A 20,474-nucleotide genomic window follows, 5' to 3' on the forward strand; every position below is an offset into this window, starting at 1 on the left:
GGGGTAATTTTTACCAATATGGTATCCTCACGTTTATGACGTCATCTATGTCTATCCCTTACGGGCGCACGCGTATAGCTGGTCTATGTAATGCTAGGTCTATGTCTCATACGAACGAATCCTGAGCTGTGATTGGTTCGATTCAAGGTAACTTAAAAAATTCTTGACATCGGAAACAATCCAGATTTGACAAATTGACATTTAATTCAAGTAGGAAAAATAACGGCCAAATGGTGAATTGAAGGGAAGCGCTACAAAATATAATTGTTTTGCATTATTTGAAGTGTTTTATTGTATTGACAAGCGAGTTATGTAAAACTATGTATTCTACAATGGAAGCGAACGATTTTATCGCTAAATTGAAGGCTGACGGGTCGGCCAACGATCTCCATGACCTGGACAAAGTTTACGCAAATTACAAGGAACTTTTAGAGATATTGCCATCAAAAGACAAGGGAACGTTTTCTCTGAACGTTCTATGTATACTTTGCAGGTATGTAGACACTCTTATCAATCTAATATTTATCTATTTCTATCAAATTTATGCTTTGAAAGCATAGACATATATTACTTCGTAAAGACCGGCCTTACGAGCACTACGAGTGGAATGTTCGGTCGGAATTGTATGCATACGCTTATCCTATGTTTACAACAATGATGACGCCTTTCCTCAGCGCAATTCGCCACACGACTGAGCGCGCTGGTGTAACTAAATGCGATTTTTACTCCAATGTATCGGCCCCATTCGTAGTGCTCGTAAGGCCAGTCTTTACGAAGTAATATATATGTCTACTAGCGACCCGCCCCGGCTTCGCACGGGTTTACGAAAACTTTACAAATTATACACTAAAACGTTCCTCAAGACTTACTCTATTGCAGGGTTTCTTAAACTTTTTGCAGTCACGGACCATTTTCACAATTTAAATATTTCCACAGACCCCGGTAAAAAAATATTTTAGGAAAATAATAAAAACCCTTCTATATTTTTTTTAAATTAAGTTTCATTACACTTAGATTTCGTCAAGTTTACTACAAAATTTTCTAATAAGTATATTTAAAGTAGGTAACTGACTTACTGCGGACCCCCGATAAACATGCTACGGACCCCTAAGGGGTCTGTGGACCCCACTTTAAGAAACCCTGCTCTATTGATAGATGAAAACCGCATTAAAATCCGTTGCGTAGTTTTAAAGATCTAAGCATACATAGGGACAGACAGCGGAAAGCAACTGTATTTTATACTATGTAGTGATGTTTGAAAGTAAGTTTGAGTCGAGGTATTTCACCAAGCATCGTTGGTCGATTTGAATGAAAAAACTAGTAAATTAAGGCTTAGTAATATATTTTAATTAGGGTTCCGTACCCAAAGGGTAAAAACGGGACCCTATTACTAAAGCTCCGCTGTCCGTCTATCCGTTCGTCTGTCCGTCTGTCACCAGGCTGTATCTCATGAACCGTGATAGCTAGACAGTTGAAATTTTCACTTTCATTTTTACATTTTTTCAAAAAAAAAATATATTTTCATTTTCATTTTTTCATTTTCATATAAATATTTAAATGGGGCTCCCATACAACAAACGTGATTTTTTTGCTGTTTTTTCCCGTAATGGTACGGAACCCTTCGTGCGCGAGTCCGACTCGCACTTGGCCGTTTTTTTTTAACATCACCTACTCTTGTTTGAAAGACTTAATAAAGTATATAATTAGATATATTGGCGATTGTAATTAACATTAAATAATTTCACAGTTTAGATTCACTTGTTTTAGTCATTATTTAATGTTAGTATGTCTCACAACAGTTAAAATTCGATGATTGTAATTAATGTTATTTACAGAAATATTGACAAAGTTCCATCATGGCGCGACAAGATAGACACCAAAGCGTTGTTGACCCTATCTATAGACTGTGTGCGGCAGACCAGGGGCCTGGAGAAGCCTGAGCGGGTGAAGGTTCTGGCTTGTGTGTATCATATACACAAGTTTATCGTGAGACAGGTGAGCAATATCTAGAATATGCAACTCTACTTTCATTTCATTTTCCAAGTCAGCCCTTGCTTGGATAGGTGGTTGTTTAGCCTTCGTAAAACATGTCCTATCCAGCACCATTTCCGCAGAAGTATCTCACTTACGATAATGTTCTTAAATTCCAGCCGTCTCACCCACCACCAGAGCTTGTTCTCAAACTGTCCTACATGCCATTTGAGTATGAGCAGGACAACCTGCTCTCCGAGTACTGCAAGACATACTGGAACCTACTCGCTGACCGACTCATGTTCATTGAAAAGTTCAAGACTGGACGCCGAGCCATCATCAAACTATTACCGAAACTTATCGAAGACATACAGAAAGTCATACTCATCTATGATAGCGTACAATTCTGTAATACTATACTAGTGTTTCTATTAAAGAAATTACATTTTCTGTACAATACTGCACATGCTAAGGAGCTAAATAAGAGTTTCGGAATGATATTTGAAAGTTTATCATTGAAAAAAGATGTGAAATCCTTTAAGAAGTTAACTGAGAAAGAAATGCTGGAGCTATTTGTAAAGTTCAGTGATTGCTTTTATGTTATAGCGGAAAATGCAACGAAATTGAATTTTCAAGATTCCGTTTTGACTGCAGCGGTTCGTAGCTGTATACCCTTCATCGGTCATGCTCCGGAGCTATTCCACTGTCTACAGACATTCTACTTAAACTCATTCTGCTGTATATTGACTGATAATGATAATCCCAGCATCAATGAGACTGTATTAAACAGTTTGATCATTTCATGTGAAACTACGGAAAAAATGGGATATTTAAAAGCGATGAGAGCAACTTATCCATATATAAATCAATTATTAAGAGTGTTTATCGAATATAATTTGTCAAAGTTAACATTAACAGAAGAAACTCAAGAAACATGCCTTAAACTGATAATACTTTTACTTGATAAGTTAAAAGATACAGAACAGTTGTTGAAATGCGATAACTGTAAGATAAAATCAGGCTTACATGACGCTTTACGACTGTCGTTCATGGCTAAAAACTTTGTGTCCGTCTGCCTTAACTCAAAACTGGATGTGAATATGATTCTACAGCCGTATCTCATGATTATAAAGAAGCAACACAGCATTTTAACCGATCTATGCCGTCTAGGTTGCTCAAATCATGAAAAATACCTCCGTAAGCTGCAAACGGACATACATAACACTGCTATACTTTTAAACAAATCAGAGAACTATAACTCAGCGATACAACTGTTCGATTTATATTTAAGACATGAATTTCTTCACTTTAAGGCGGCTCAGGACTTTAAAAATATAAGCAGAGCGTTATACAACAAGAGTATATGTGAGTTAGACTGTAGAATGTATGAGAAAGCGCTCTTAGACGGGTTTTTGAGCTTAGTATTCGCTCAACCAGAAGGACTTAGCTCGGAGAAATACATGGGCTTAGTCATGGATGTGAAGGCTAAAGCCCTCAAGGGCTGTGACGATGAGGAGTTGCAGATGATAACAGTGCTGGACGCTTGCAATGTGGCTGTTGAGAGGAAACTGTATGGAAATTTGAAGCCGTTCTTCAGTCATTTGGAGTTCAAGTGAGTTATAGTTTTTATTTTAATGTTTATTTGGCCACAAACGGTACAATAATAACGGCTATAGACTTATTTACTTACCCAAAAGCAGATTAGAGTGTTTAGATACAAGTTTAACATTTGTCGAAAATAAACAATACTTACATCGTAAGCATAATCCCTACATTTTTCATAATAAACCTTCAATAAACCTAATAAACATCAAATTATATTTCGTATCTTAAGAATCACACTTATTGACTATTTCAGCACATTACTCCACCACGAATTTACTCTGTATGGTCGTCTATGGCCGTCGCTGTCGCCTGTGGCCGGCGTGTGGCGTGCCCTACATTTCCTCTCTTCTGGCAAGCGATACGCTTGGATGTGCGGTGAGTCAAGTTTCTATAGTCACCCTGTATGGTCGTCTATGGCCGTCGCTGTCGCCTGTGGCCGGCGTGTGGCGTGCCCTACATTTCCTCTCTTCTGGCAAGCGATACGCTTGGATGTGCGGTGAGTCAAGTTTCTATAGTCACCCTGTATGGTCGTCTATGGCCGTCGCTGTCGCCTGTGGCCGGCGTGTGGCGTGCCCTACATTTCCTCTCTTCAGGCAAGCGATACGCTTGGATGTGCGGTGAGTCAAGTTTCTATAGTCACCCTGTATGGTCGTCTATGGCCGTCAGCATCGCCTGTGGCCGGCGTGTGGCGTGCCCTACATTTCCTCTCTTCTGGCAAGCGATACGCTTGGATGTGCGGTGAGTCAAGTTTCTATAGTCACCCTGTATGGTCGTCTATGGCCGTCAGCATCGCCTGTGGCCGGCGTGTGGCGTGCCCTACATTTCCTCTCTTCTGGCAAGCGATACGCTTGGATGTGCGGTGAGTCAAGTTTCTATAGTCACCCTGTATGGTCGTCTATGGCCGTCAGCATCGCCTGTGGCCGGCGTGTGGCGTGCCCTACATTTCCTCTCTTCTGGCAAGCGATACGCTTGGATGTGCGGTGAGTCAAGTTTCTATAGTCACCCTGTATGGTCGTCTATGGCCGTCAGCATCGCCTGTGGCCGGCGTGTGGCGTGCCCTACATTTCCTCTCTTCTGGCAAGCGATACGCTTGGATGTGCGGTGAGTCAAGTTTCTATAGTCACCCTGTATGGTCGTCTATGGCCGTCAGCATCGCCTGTGGCCGGCGTGTGGCGTGCCCTACATTTCCTCTCTTCTGGCAAGCGATACGCTTGGATGTGCGGTGAGTCAAGTTTCTATAGTCACCCTGTATGGTCGTCTATGGCCGTCAGCATCGCCTGTGGCCGGCGTGTGGCGTGCCCTACATTTCCTCTCTTCTGGCAAGCGATACGCTTGGATGTGCGGTGAGTCAAGTTTCTATAGTCACCCTGTATGGTTGTCTATGGCCGTCGCTGTCGCCTGTGGCCGGCGTGTGGCGTGCCCTACATTTCCTCTCTTCAGGCAAGCGATACGCTTGGATGTGCGGTGAGTCAAGTTTCTATAGTCACCCTGTATGGTCGTCTATGGCCGTCAGCATCGCCTGTGGCCGGCGTGTGGCGTGCCCTACATTTCCTCTCTTCTGGCAAGCGATACGCTTGGATGTGCGTTGAGTCAAGTTTCTATAGTCACCCTGTATGGTTGTCTATGGCCGTCGCTGTCGCCTGTGGCCGGCGTGTGGCGTGCCCTACATTTCCTCTCTTCAGGCAAGCGATACGCTTGGATGTGCGGTGAGTCAAGTTTCTATAGTCACCCTGTATGGTCGTCTATGGCCGTCAGCATCGCCTGTGGCCGGCGTGTGGCGTGCCCTACATTTCCTCTCTTCTGGCAAGCGATACGCTTGGACGTGCGGTGAGTCAAGTTTCTATAGTCACCCTGTATGGTCGTCTATGGCCGTCAGCATCGCCTGTGGCCGGCGTGTGGCGTGCCCTACATTTCCTCTCTTCTGGCAAGCGATACGCTTGGATGTGCGGTGAGTCAAGTTTCTATAGTCACCCTGTATGGTCGTCTATGGCCGTCAGCATCGCCTGTGGCCGGCGTGTGGCGTGCCCTACATTTCCTCTCTTCTGGCAAGCGATACGCTTGGATGTGCGGTGAGTCAAGTTTCTATAGTCACCCTGTATGGTCGTCTATGGCCGTCAGCATCGCCTGTGGCCGGCGTGTGGCGTGCCCTACATTTCCTCTCTTCAGGCAAGCGATACGCTTGGATGTGCGGTGAGTCAAGTTTCTATAGTCACCCTGTATGGTCGTCTATGGCCGTCAGTATCGCCTGTGGCCGGTGTGTGGCGTGCCCTACATTACCTCTCTTCCGGCAAGCGATACTCTTGGATGTGCTGTGAGTCATGTTACTAGTCACCCTGTATGGTCGTCGATGGCCGTCAGTATCGCATGTAGCCGGCGTGTGGCGTGTGCTACATTACCTTTCTTCTAACAAGCGATACGCTTGGATGTGTGGTGAGCTGGTGAGTCATGTTAGTTGTTACTAGTCACCCTGTATGGTCGTCTATGGCTGTAATATCGCATGTGGCCGGCGTGTGGCGTGCCCTACACTACCTCTCTTCCGGCAAGCGATACGCTTGGATGTGCGGTGAGTCATGTTACTAGTCACCTTGTATGGTCGTATATGGCCGTCAGTATCGCCTGTGGCCGGCGTGTGGCGTGGATATGTGGTAAGTAGAGGCAATATATATTTGATTTTGGACGTAAAAATGCCTAAAATCATCGTGCCTATTGTGCAAAGACGCTTATGCGGTATCAATTCTTTTTTCATGCGCTCCTTGCATCAGCCTCTCAGTTTGATTTGTTTGCAGGCAGACAGGTCAGGTGCGTGATGAATGTTTGAGGTTTTGTGAGAAGATGGATGCACGTCCTTCAACAGTTTAAAATGTGTTAATTATTTATTTTTAAATGTTAGTATTGAAATTTGTGATTATTTGTATATTGTTTCTTTTTCTTTTTGTATTTTCTGTGTAAGTTAGCAGTGGTTTGGTATTTTACTGTCATACTGTTTAACTTGTTTGATAAAAAAAAAAAATCGAACGCAGTACTAATATTCTCCTTTTTTCAGCACAACCCCCCTCCCTAGACACCCTCTACTCCGTCATTCTCCACACCCCCACCGTCGTCCGCACAATCCACAGCGCGCAGCTGTCCGCCATTTTGTCGTCTATACTCGACAAGATGGCGCGCACGGGCGACGTCAAGATACAAGTGATAGAGGCTACGCTGATGTTCTTGAAGGCGGAGATGGATTTGACTGATGCAGCTGTGAAATATGAGTGGAAGATTAAAGATCAGGTCAGTTTTACATCTTGTCGTCTATACTCGACAACATCAAATGTTTTCCCGCTAAACATTGTCTATGGAAATATAGTTTTAAAAAGTATATGTGGTAGGCCACCTCTTTGTTTGTCTATTGCAAAACTTATCTAGTGACGTATGTACTCTCAGTAGTCTCAAAATTATGTGTTATTTGTTAAGCGGTGTTTCCAAAGCACCGCGTTTTACCGACCTCTGGTGTACAATATTTCGAAATTAATCATATATTTACATCGGCAATCTTCTTTGCCCAATAGGGAATATTACGCTAAACTCTGCGGAGAGTGCGTTAATCACAGGGTCTACCGCGAAACACGAAAATCGAAAGTTCGGTTTCTGCCTCTATCACTCTTACATATTCGATCTATAGAGAGGCAGATAACGAAATTTCGATATTCGCGTTTCGCGGTAGGCCACCTGTAAACAAACCGCCTTGATGCATCAACGTCATAGTGAACACTTGTCAAAAAACTGGTTTAAGGCACAGTATGTATAAGTTACTCTATGGTTTTCTATAGGTGCTAGTGCTGCACTCTGGTGGCAGAATTTTGCAGTAATACTCCCTATTAATTCAATGGTAGAAGTATGATTATCCTTAACCCTTTAAGTGGCAGGAACCGCCTCGCGGACAATTAAAGTCATTTAAATTTGGAATTTGATTAATTAAAATAAAATCGAAATTCCTTCAACTCAATTTTTTTTTTATTTGACGTATTATGCCACTTGAAAGGTTAGGTTTTTGAGGTTATTACGAACATACAGACAGACAGACAGACGTGGCGGGGGCCTTTCTTTTTTAAGGTGTAGTGATACATCTTTTTTTCTGTTCAGAGCATAGACCCGGACTTGGTGCCTTGCTGCCGAACCCTGGAACAGGAGCATAAGGCTTTAAGACCCGCTCTGCGAGGAGTGAAGCTTTGGACTGAGGTTCTGTCGCGCCTGGACGCCGGTAACACTCCAAATTACACATGTTTTAATAGGAAATATTACGCGAAACTCCGCCACTACCACAATCTGAGTGTCTAACGTGAAACAAGAAAATTTCTTTATCTAACATCTCTGACACTCTTGCATATTCGAGCGATAAAGAGGCAGACAGCGAATTTTCGTATTCGCGTTTCCCGGTAGGTCCTCTGTAAACAAACCGCCTTGATGCATCAATGTCATATTTTATTATCTCTGAAAACTTGTCAAAAACCTGTTAAAGGTACAGTATGTATAAGTTACTCTATGGTTTACTAAAAAGAACATTGCAGTAATATCCCCTTATTAAATACGAAATAATACGCATACAATAAACATTAGCATTACACCCATACATTAATACATTACTTTTTGCATGTGTATTGTACAACGTTTTACAGTACATATGGCCCTTTATATTTTCGTCATAGGCACGTATTGTGCTCATTACCGCCCTAGGGCGGTAAAGGAGCACCATATGTACTGTAAAATTACCTTCAATGCATATTATTTGCGGATATCATATGCATTTTAACTTATTAGAATAATATCTGGGACTTTTTGGCCTTATACAACATGCAATAGTTAAAACTTATTTGTAACGTTTTTCAAATATTCAATAACATACGTTTATTTCAGTACCGCAAGATTTCTTGACATCACCTCTGCTCGTGTTACGCGTCATGTTACAGCAACTGTTACACGTACGGAGCGTGTACGCGTTGCAGCTGGCGCATGTAGCACTGCGAGTCAGTCAGCATCTTCAAGACAGGTTAGTATTGTGTATTATATCGTGTTACGCGTCATGTTACAACAACTGTTACACGTACGGAGCGTGTACGCGTTGCAGCTGGCGCATGTAGCACTGCGAGTCAGTCAGCATCTTCAAGACAGGTTAGTATTGTGTATTATATCGTGTTACGCGTCATGTTACAGCAACTGTTACACGTACGGAGCGTGTACGCGTTGCAGCTGGCGCATGTAGCACTGCGAGTCAGTCGGCATCTTCAAGACAGGTTAGTATTGTGTATTATATCGTGTTACGCGTCATGTTACAACAACTGTTACATGTACGGAGCGTGTACGCGTTGCACCTGGCGCATGTAGCACTGCGAGTCAGTCGGCATCTTCAAGACAGGTTAGTATTGTGTATTATATCGTGTTACGCGTCATGTTACAGCAACTGTTACACGTACGGAGCGTGTACGCGTTGCAGCTGGCGCATGTAGCACTGCGAGTCAGTCGGCATCTTCAAGACAGGTTAGTATTGTGTATTATATCGTGTTACGCGTCATGTTACAGCAACTGTTACACGTACGGAGCGTGTACGCGTTGCAGCTGGCGCATGTAGCACTGCGAGTCAGTCAGCATCTTCAAGACAGGTTAGTATTGTGTATTATATCGTGTTACGCGTCATGTTACAGCAACTGTTACACGTACGGAGCGTGTACGCGTTGCAGCTGGCGCATGTAGCACTGCGAGTCAGTCGGCATCTTCAAGACAGGTTAGTATTGTGTATTATATCGTGTTACGCGTCATGTTACAACAACTGTTACATGTACGGAGCGTGTACGCGTTGCACCTGGCGCATGTAGCACTGCGAGTCAGTCGGCATCTTCAAGACAGGTTAGTATTGTGTATTATATCGTGTTACGCGTCATGTTACAGCAACTGTTACACGTACGGAGCGTGTACGCGTTGCAGCTGGCGCATGTAGCACTGCGAGTCAGTCGGCATCTTCAAGACAGGTTAGTATTGTGTATTATATCGTGTTACGCGTCATGTTACAGCAACTGTTACACGTACGGAGCGTGTACGCGTTGCAGCTGGCGCATGTAGCACTGCGAGTCAGTTAGCATCTTCAAGACAGGTTAGTATTGTGTATTATATCGTGTTACGCGTCATGTTACAGCAACTGTTACACGCATGGACCAACCGGTGTTACCAGTAACATTCCCAAAAGATGGTAAGACACGAAACTGATGATAGTGATGATTTATATGAGATAAAAAAAACCGGCCAAGTGCGAGTAGGACTCGCCCACCGAGGGTTCCTTTTTAGTATTTGTCGTTATAGCGGCAACATAAATACATCATCTGTGAAAATTTCAACTGTCTAGCTATCACGGTTCATGAGATACAGCCTGGTGACAGACAGACGGACAGCGGAGTCTTAGTAATAGCAAAGATAGATATAACTCCGTAATAGATGGATACAGTCTAAGGAAAAAACGTGCCTCGAAAATCAAGAAAATTTGATTCTCGCTCAGAGGGCGCTACTAGTTTTGGCCTACAGTCGTATAGATGGCGTTGACGGTGTCGTTTGTTATTTAACAATTTTAACGCATATCAGTGAAAGAACATGGGTCAAAATCATAAAAATAATTAATGCAAATAAAAAAAATCATTTATCTATATTTAAATACATTCTATCGTATTTTTATAAATCTTCATTTTTAGTTTTAAAGTGTGTCGACAGATGGCAGTGAATTTACTGGGGTTACAAAATTTACTTTGACAGTACCGCTCTAGTATAAGTTACTCTATGGTAATAGGTTCCCGTTTCTGGGTACCCTAAAAATTATGTTTTTTTTTTCAGACCGGCCTACTTAGAAGCGGCTGGGGTCATACTGTCCCGTGCGTACAGACCGAGCGAACATTTACGTCGCATACTGTCCGTGGCGGCCGAATGGGCTGCTCGCATGATGGAGGACGAGAGAACCAGGGAGGCGGCGCTAGTCTTCTTATGTGATGCCGCGGTAAGTCTCATAAAACTTATTGCAATGATATTGGCCCACCATTGGTTAAAAGCAAAGATAGATTCCGTAATAGATCGATACAGTCTAAGGAAAAAACGTGCCTCGAAAATAACTAAAATTTGATTCTCGATCAGATGGCGCCACTACGTACAGAGGGCGTTGACGGTTTCGTTTGTTATTTAACAATTTTAACGCATATCAGTGAAAGAACATGGGTCAATATCATAAAAATAATTAATGCAAATAAAAAAAATCATTTATCCATATTTAAATACATTTTATTGTATTTTTATAAATCTTAATTTTTAGTTTTAAAGTATGTCAATAGATGGCAGTGAATTTACAGTGGTTACAAAATCTACTATGACAGTACCGCTCTATCTTATTATATCCTGTTTGGTTTAACCAAAGATAGATGTAACTCCGTAATAGATGGATACAGTCTAAGGAAAAAACGTGCCTCGAAAATCAAGAAAATTTGATTCTCGTTCAGAGGGCGCTACTAGTTTTGGCCAACTGTCGTATAGATGGCGTTGACGGTTTCGTTTGTTATTTAACTATTTTAACGCATATCAGTGACAGAACATGGGTCAAAATCATAAAAATAATTAATGCAAATGAAAAAATCATTTATCTAAATTTAAATACATTTTATCGTATTTTTATAAATCTTCATTTTTAGTTTTAAAGTGTGTCGACAGATGGCATTGAATTTACTGGGGTTACAAAATTTACTATGACAGTACCGCTCTAGTATAAGTTACTCTATGGTTTAACTTAGGGTTTGGGCGAAAAAATCATTACTATAAGTTATTTTAATTAAGTTTTTATCCACAGATATTCTACCACAACACAAAACAAGCAGCCGCCTCAGCGAAACTCATCCGCGTGGTCCAGGCCGGCCTCTTAAACGAGATAGACTCTATGCCTATAGCAATAGGGCGTGTTTTAGACGCTCAGGCGCTCTATGGGGACCTCAGTGCGAGCGTCAACGCACAGAGGCACTACCTCACTGTTGGGAACAATGGTGAGTACTTTTGACGACCGGTCTGGCCTAGTGGGTAGTGACCCTGCCTGTGAAGCCGATGGTCCCGGGTTCGAATCCCGGTAAGGGCATTTATTTGTGTGATGAGCACAGATATTTGTTCCTGAGTCATGGGTGTTTTCTATGTATTTAAGTATTTATATATTATTTATATCGTTGTCTGAGTACCCATAACACAAGCCTCCTTGGGCTTACCGTGGGACTTAAACCTCCACCTCCACCCCTTTCCTCTTATTAAATCTTAATAATTTTTTATTTTTCCTAATTTGTGGCTTTCCATCACAGAAGGGTCCTTATGATTTAAGTTAAATAAGGACCAGTTTAATAGAAATTTTGATAGAATCATCCTTTTTTTTTATTATAAACTGATCGGCGATCGGCATCCTTATTGCACATGAAGTATAAGGAACCTTCTCTGATGGAAAGCCACATTTTTTTAATTCTTTCAGAAACCACCTGGTGCCTCCGCCAGCGCCGCTCCCTCCTCCTGAAGCAGAGCATATTCTCGGCCAGCCTCCGCGCGGTATCGTTGTCCCGCTCGCTCCGCTTACGTCGGAGAGGGAGGGCCGCCGCCGCGTGCGCTCTCGGCTCCGCGTCCGCCGAGGCGAGACTCGCGGTTTGTGTCGCCGCGATGGACCCCAGTCGGTGTGACGTGGCCAGAGTGAGTCCATGGATTTATATCTAGTCACATGGCGGACACGCTATACATCAAAAATCACTTGCGTTTCTATGTGTGAACGGCACGTCCGTACACGCGTCATGCGTCATAGTGTAAGTTGCTTAAAAATAGTACTGAGAGTACGCCAGAAGTCCGCCAGATTTCTGTCGCGGGGCGAGGTCACTCGAGTCGGGGCGGGGCGGTGCGTGGCCGTTCTGTATGATAATACTATTACTTATTCTGTGATCTAGTCTTGGTTTTTAGGGTTCCGCACCCAAAGGGTAAAACCGGTCGAGTGCGAGTCGGACTCGCGCACGAAGGATTCCGTGCCATTACGCAAAAATCGGCAGAAAAATCACGTTTGTTGTATGGGAGCCCCACTTAAATATTAATTTTATTCTGATTTTAGTATTTGTTGTTTTAGCGGCAAATTTCAACTGTCTAGCTATCACGGTTCATGAGGTACAGCCTGGTGACAGACGGACAGAGAGGTCTTAGTAATAGGGTCCCGTTTTTAGGGTTCCGTAGCCAAAGGGTAAATACGGGACCCTATTACTAAGACTCCTCTGTCTGTCTGTCTGTCACCAGGCTGTATCTCATGAACCTTGATAGCTAGACAGTTGACATTTTCACAGATGATGTATTTCTGTTGCCGCTATAACAATAAATACTAAAAAAGTACGGAACCCTCGGTGCGCGAGTCCGACTCGCACTTGTCCGGTTTTTATCCAACAGCGCGACGCAAAGGAGGGTAATTGGGGAGGGTGGGTATTTAAAAGTCTATGTATGTATGATTGTCCATTGTGGCACTCAAGAGACTTTGATCGTCGATAGATTTGTCTTAATAGAGAGTATTACTGATTTACTGCAATGTTCTGCCACCAGAGTGCAGCACTAGTGCACGTCCTAGTAACTTATACATAGTCCTGTGTTTGTGCTACCAAAGAGAATTAAGTAGACATAGAGTGTTCACTCCATACAGCATTGTCGAGAAGCAGTACTGATAATTTCGCTACTTGTCGCTAGATGTCGACTACGTAAATAACAGTTTTTTTGGTAACAAAACTGACGTATGGAGTGAACACTCTATGTCTACTTAATTCTCTTTGTTATTGACTGAGTTATCGACCGATGGAAACTTAGCCTTAAGCATCACACTCCCACACTTTGTCACTGCAAAGCTTACCTATCATTCAATTAATCAATCAATAAAAACTGTAATAGATGTCATATATTAAAGAAAAAGTGACGAAGCCCTCCAGTGGTGAAGGCCGGACTCGGTCTTTTAGCTATCGCGGCTAACGCCATGAACCCCTAGGCCACCGCGCCACGGCGGTGCCCGTCCGAATTTCTCGACTATATGCCATTTTAGTAAGACTAGGCGTCTTTGACCAGCTCTAGCAGTTTTTAATTTATATATAGTAGTGTGACTACTTAAAAAAACACAAATCAAAATATTTCATAAAATAATTTGATTTGTTCCCAAACTTGTTAGTCAATCAATCGTTTATTTGCACATAAAAACATAGTACAATGCATGCAAATATATTTATATGAAACATTACATTACACCACCGGTAATGACAAAATTAATTACACAATCTCAAAAGAAAATACATTACAATAAAAAATATAGTAAAAAAAAAACAAATATGTATCAATTTTTTAACATGCAGATACGTCTGCGAGCGATACTCCAAATTTTATATTAAAGGAAAAAATGGAAAAAGTTACACTTCCGGCAGGATTTGAACCCGCAACCTCCGCAATCCGTGCGTTGCTCTTAACCAATTGAGCTACGGAAGCCTACCAGAACCTTGCAAATCTTTCCATTCCTTCCCTTATGTGTATACACGCCTTTGGGGTGGCGTAAAGCGACATCTACCGTAAGACGATTACATCTTTTTAAAACCAGAACCGTTAAAAAGATGTAATCGTCTTACGGTAGATGTCGCTTTACGCCACCCCAAAGGCGTGTATACATAAGGGAAGGAATGGAAAGATTTGCAAGGTTCTGGTAGGCTTCCGTAGCTCAATTGGTTAAGAGCAACGCACGGATTGCGGAGGGAGGTTGCGGGTTTTAATCCTGCCGGAAGTGTAACTTTTTCCATTTTTTCCTTTAATATAAAAAATTATATGTATATTATATCGTTAGAATACTCGTAACTGTGCCGGCTACCTACAGGACAGGCTCTGCCTAGTGTAGGAACCATGTATAAATTACTCTTAATTTACATTATTCGAGTACCTGCTTTTGTTTTATGATTATTATGTTTGATCAACATCATATATGTACTGAAATGAATGTACTGAAATATGTCAGTTAATTCATAAATTGCCAATAAAATTAAGAGAATAATTTATATCAACATAGAGTAACTTATACTAAAGCGGTACTGTCATAGTAAATTTTGTAACCCCAGTAAATTCACTGCCATCTTTCGACACACTTTAAAACTAAAAATAAATATTTATAAAAATACGATAAAATGTATTTAAATATTTTAATTTTTTAATTGAATCATTTAATCCAGATAACATTGATCCATAATTAAAACATACAAAACATTTGCAATAAAAATAAAAATAAATAAGATTAAGTATAAATATGGATATGGATAAATGTTTTTTTTTATTTGCATTAATTATTTTTATGATTTTGACCCATGTTCTTTCACTGATATGCGTTAAAATTGTTAAATAACAAACGAAACCGTCAACGCCATCTATACGACAGTTGGCCAAAGCTACTAGCACCCTCTGAACAAAAATCAAATTTTCTTGATTTTCGAGGCACGTTTTTTCCTTAGACTGTATCCATCTATTACGGAGTTATATCTATCTTTGATATCAATTAGAAGTATATTACCTTTGTTTCAATAATTGTAAGCTCGTTGCAGACTTGCTAAAAACAAATTAACTCATAAAAATTATTAATTTCAGGTGACAATCGACCAACGCTTAAAACACATCGTCGGCCTTCAATCTAACGAGTGTGCCCTCCAAATACCGATCCAAAACGACCCCAAAACCGCCCCCTCCACCCCCCAACTTGAGGCCGTGCGCGACGCACGCATACCCAAGAAATATCAAACTAGTCCATCTATACCTATTGAATATGTCGCCGCTTTTAAAACGCCGGAATTTTTTGACCACGATGCCAAATGTGAATGTTACGCGTGTGAAACGCCTTCAATATTCATTTTGGCGTGTCAATTGCTTGGAATGGAAGCCAGCGTGTATTATAGAGGTAGAGAATTCGATGTGGCTAAGAATTACTTCAACGGTGTGATAGAAAATTTCTGTGATGTTGAAAGTAAGATGAAAGCGGCTATGAGGAAGCTTAGAGAGAAATTTGAGAAGTATGTGGTTGATATAATTGAGAAAAGTCTTGAGAAAGAGCTATTTAATGTTGAATTGGAAGTTTTGATTGAAGCTGCGTATTATGAGCTTTCACAGAAAAATTACGCTAAATCTGATGATTATATATATGTAAGAATCAGTGAAATACTTCAAGCGGCAGATGTAGATGGTTATACGAAAAATGAAATCATGAATTTGATGACTGCTTCTGAAATTTTAAGAAGTTCTGATAATATACAAGACCGAGTGGCAGATATTGAGAATGATTTGGAAAATCTTAAACTTACACCTACTAAAGAAATACTTAAAACGCCAGAAGCGAAGCTTAGTCAACCGCCTGTGTTTGACAAAGTTATTGTGAGCAAAGATGAATTGCCAGATTTGAAATGTAAGATCCCGGCTCTTAATTTCGATGAGCCTGAAGAACAAATTGTTCCAGAAAAGAAAATTAACTTCAAAATACCCATCCCGATAACTAATAAAGCTGTACTTGAAACTATAACTCCAAGACCATCTCGTTCAAAAGTAAAAATATTAGTTACCGCACCGTATGAAGAAGATATAGATGTAGCCATGACTCCACAGACGGATAAGTCGAAAGCTGAATTTTTTACTCCCTACGAATCTACCCCGGATCAGTTTTTCACCCCCCAAACATCAGTCAAAACTTATGCGAAGAAATCTTTAAGACAGAACATTGTTAAGAATTTGGAGCAAGAGTTTACACGGAAAGAAATTCCAAAAGATTCGAAAAGGCTTTCAGAAGCTGCGAGTGTAGACGATACAATAGGGAATGTTACAAAAGATATGAAGAGAATTTCAAATAATATAAGTCCAGAAGGCGACTCTAAAGAAAATGCCAAACCAAATATACCGAAAGCACAAAAAATAGATACAGCAAAGAACATTCTAGAGCCAAAAAGAGGTAGAGTGGAAACTGGGTCGCTTTCAAAAGCTGCGAGTGTAGACGATACAATAGGGAATGTTACAAAAGATATGAAGAGAATTTCAAAGAATATAAGTCCAGAAGGCGACTCTAAAGAAAATGCTAAACCAAATATACCAAAACCACAAAAAATAGATACAGCAAAGAACATTCTAGAGCCAAATAGAGGTAGAGTGGAAACTGGGTCGCTTTCAAAAGCTGCGAGTGTAGACGATACAAAAGGGAATGTTACAAAAGATATGAAGAGAATTTCAAAGGATATAAGTCCAGAAGGCGACTCTAAAGAAAATGCCAAACCAAATATACCAAAACCACAAAAAATTGAGGTGGTAAAGAACGTTCTAGAGCCAAAAAGAGGTAAAGTGGAAACTGGGTCGCTCCGGACTTTGAAAGACAGAAGGCTCAAGCGTTCCACCAGCCCAGGGCATCTGCCCAAAGAGGATGTTAAGGATAACCCGAGGACTAGGCTTAAGAAACCGGCGGTGAAGGTCCAGAGGGATGACAAGAAATGACAGTTGACAGCTGTCAAAATATTCTAAAATAGGGACTATTTACAAGGTATTTCAGTGTGTTGACACCAAAGAGTGCTTACTCCATACAAAAAGACTATTATTTTCGTAGTCGACATCTAGCGTCAAGTAGCGGAATTATCAGTACTGCTACTCAACAATAGATGTCGCGACGAACGGAAAGTCTAATGCTCAACGATTTTCAGCTAATATTATAACCGGAACTCTATTTTCAACTCCTGCTTATAATATTAGTTGTAAATTGTTGAGCAATACACTTTTCGTCAGTCGCGACACAACTGACATCTAGTGTCGAGTAGCATTACTGATAATTCCGCTACTTGACGCCAGATGTCGAATACGAAAACAATAGTCTTTTTTGGTAATAAAACTAATTGATGTATGGAGTGAGCACTCTGTCTACTTAATTCTCTTTGGTTGACACATAATTGCCGAAGCTAACATAATTTTCTTAAAATTATCCATATTGACTTTTTTACATTAAAAGCAAGTATACCATAGAGTTTACAGAATGAAAGAATGCGACAAAATTAAAAACACGTTTTAACATTACCGGCAACATAGAAAACAACATACATAATTTGGTCGAGTTCATTGTTGCCCACCAAGCTTAACAAGCTTTGCTGTTTTGACATAGCACAAACTTAGGACTTTTTAGAAGTAGGCGAAAACGAAAAGAGAGACTTATCTTTCCTTGCTGAGATTCAGCGAAGTTTGACGTTAAAAATAACACTTGCACAATCTGGGCTAGCAAAATCGTTGCTAACTTGGTCAAACTCTACATCTCTATTATCTAATAATAATTAGCCTCATGCATGAAGTTTATATTTGAATGAAATATGTTTTATTCGGATGTTTGTTACCGTTATATCATGTTACAAATGCATTTCCGTTTTTAAATTACCATTTAATTACTTAAAATTATAAATAAAAAGTACAAAAATTTGCCCGCGAAAAGCTAGTGAGCGAAACGCTCGAAACGCCACGTGACGTCACGCGTTCGACAGATTAGTGTCATTAGTAGCAAACGTCAGTTGGGCCGCCCAACGTGTGACGTCATCACGCTCTGTCGAATTCGCGCCAAAAATTATGAGCGTTTCAACCGCTCAAAAATTTTCAACATTTTAAATCTTTTTTCATAAAATAATGTTAAGGTTTACAAAAGTATTTTTATCATTTCCGGTGTTCCAACGATATAAATTATGAATCCAAAAATAAAAATAAATTCATGCATGGAGCTAATTGTGTTATTTCTAAGGATTTTATATTGTAAATTGTGCCCTAGAATTCTTTCCAAATAAAGAAATGTCATTGCTAAATATTTGTGACGTTTTAAACAAAAAGGTACCACATTGTCGCTTGTCGATAAGGTTGATTTCGAATTGAAGCTATATGGAAATAGCGCCTTATTGACAACCGACAATAAGTACCCTTTTGGTTGAAAATAGCATATTTATTTCTAATAAACCTTTTTATAGTAACTATGATTTGTTTTTATTACTTACTGTTTTCATTGCACATTGCAAGTTTTCTGTGAATCTGGAGGCACGGTAGTGCTCCCGCCAAGACGAGCAAAGCAAAGCGCAAGGGCACTACCTACCTTTTCTCGAAGCGCTTCTTCGTTTTTTTTTTGAACCTAATGAGAGAGAGAGAGAGAGAGAGAGAGAGAGAGAGAAAATTTATTTAACATCACAAAACATGAAACATAAAATATGTAGGTTAATAGTTTACTAATGTACCTAACTAGATACATTACTTCTTAACTAAATTAATTGACATTGGCATTAAAGACAGCGTGATGTTAAAAAGGAGTCTCGACTCAGCATAATGTTGCAGTAAATTTACTGCAACGCTGGTTTTCAGTCGGATCCTATAAACAAAAAGAAACACTAAGTACCTATTACATAATAAAAGGAATAAAGACAAAAAAAGTTTTAAGTGATAAAAGAAAAAAAAAAGAAACCTTAAGTATTAAGAACATTAAATGAGAAAAAGAAAGATAAAGAATAGGTATATGGAAGGTGTATGAAATGAAAGTGTGCATTGTGTTGTTGAGTGTGTAGTATTATTATAAGTACTTATAAAATTATAAAGGATTTTTTGTGTTTTTGTTGGTTAAGATATATATTTATACGTAGGTAAGACTGATACTGAAGTGTAAAGTGTGAATGTGCGTATTTGTAAATAATATTATATTAAATGTCATTATTGTATGTATTATATGGCTGGGCTATAATCAAAGATAAGAGGGTATTGCTCTACCGCCAAGAGGTAGTTCATTTTGAATCTGAAGAAGGTGTCGCTTAAGCTGTGTTTTAAAACTTTTAAGAGAATTTAATATCTTTAATGGCGGAGGTATATTATTCCAGCACTTAGTTGCTGTGTATTTAAAACTACCTCGAAATGCGGATGTGCAGTAATGAAAAGTTACTAATTTGTTGTTGACCGATCTAAGACCATATTTCATAGAAGTGTTTGAACGCCAGGTGAACTTTTGGAAGAGGTACTCGGGTTTTGAAAACTTTAATACTCCAAACAACAAGGAAGATAGATGAAGTTCTCTTCTGTAAGTCATTTTAAGAATGCCTGATGAATTTAAGTAAGGTGTCACGTGCGTTCGTGGAGGGATTCTAAAACAGTAACGTGCACATGCATTCTGGACTCTTTGTATAATGCGTTCAGTTCTAGCTAACAACCGTGGTCCATAAACCACGTCCGCGTAATCAAACTTTGAGAGTATTAGCGTATCACAAAGGTTGACTCGAAGGTCTACGCTAAGAAAATCACGGATTCTATAGAGGACCTTAAGTCTATAAAATGAGTTTCGGGCAATATCTGCTATGTGACTTTCAAAACGAAGACATTCATCCATTATAACACCTAGATTACGCGATTCAGAAACACGATCTATTTCTTCGCCTGAAATGGAAATGATAGGTTTATGGTTATCTATTTGTATTATTTGATGCTTGGAGCCAAAAATCATAACTTTTGATTTATTAGGATTAAGTACTAAAGAGTTCGATGATGACCAAGTTGTTATGTTATCTAAGTCTTCATTTATTTTGGCAACTGCTACAGCCACATTAGCAGGATCACATGGGATGTAGATTTGGATATCGTCTGCGTATATGTGGAAGTTACTATGTTTTATTACATCACGGACATCAGCTGTATATAGGATAAATAAAAGCGGGCCTAAGATCGACCCCTGTGGCACTCCTCTAGATAAAATAGATGGTTTGGATTTCAAAAACATACCGTTATTATCTGTAAGTTTGATAACTTGCGTTCGACGATTAAGATAACTCGAAAACCATTTAATTGAGTCTGGTTCAACG

At 40.2% G+C, this 20,474-nt stretch overlaps 1 protein-coding gene across 1 annotated transcript; it reads left to right on the forward strand.

Moving 5' to 3' along the window:
- The first annotated feature begins 221 nt into the window (after positions 1–221).
- LOC134752408 (uncharacterized) lies at positions 222–18,595 on the forward strand. Its single transcript, XM_063688118.1, has 13 exons — positions 222–493; positions 1,836–1,995; positions 2,151–3,583; positions 3,830–3,951; positions 6,029–6,139; positions 6,620–6,849; positions 7,702–7,819; positions 8,473–8,605; positions 9,090–9,215; positions 10,432–10,591; positions 11,429–11,618; positions 12,086–12,297; positions 15,238–18,595. Exons 1-13 carry the CDS (start codon positions 321–323, stop codon positions 17,113–17,115), a joined length of 5,046 nt encoding a protein of 1,681 aa, XP_063544188.1. The 5' UTR covers positions 222–320; the 3' UTR covers positions 17,116–18,595.
- Positions 18,596–20,474: the final 1,879 nt, after the last annotated feature.

This window comes from Cydia strobilella, chromosome 24 (assembly GCF_947568885.1).
Source record: "Cydia strobilella chromosome 24, ilCydStro3.1, whole genome shotgun sequence".
Taxonomy (NCBI): Eukaryota; Metazoa; Arthropoda; class Insecta; order Lepidoptera; family Tortricidae; genus Cydia; species Cydia strobilella.

Excerpts from the sequence above, each read along its gene's own strand:
- LOC134752408 (XM_063688118.1), top strand. The coding sequence starts at position 321 with ATGTATTCTACAATGGAAGCGAACGATTTTATCGCTAAATTGAAGGCT. Across the intron at positions 3,584-3,829 it reads TTCAGTCATTTGGAGTTCAA|CACATTACTCCACCACGAAT; the intron begins GTGAGTTATAGT and ends TGACTATTTCAG. Across the intron at positions 7,820-8,472 it reads TCTGTCGCGCCTGGACGCCG|TACCGCAAGATTTCTTGACA; the intron begins GTAACACTCCAA and ends CGTTTATTTCAG.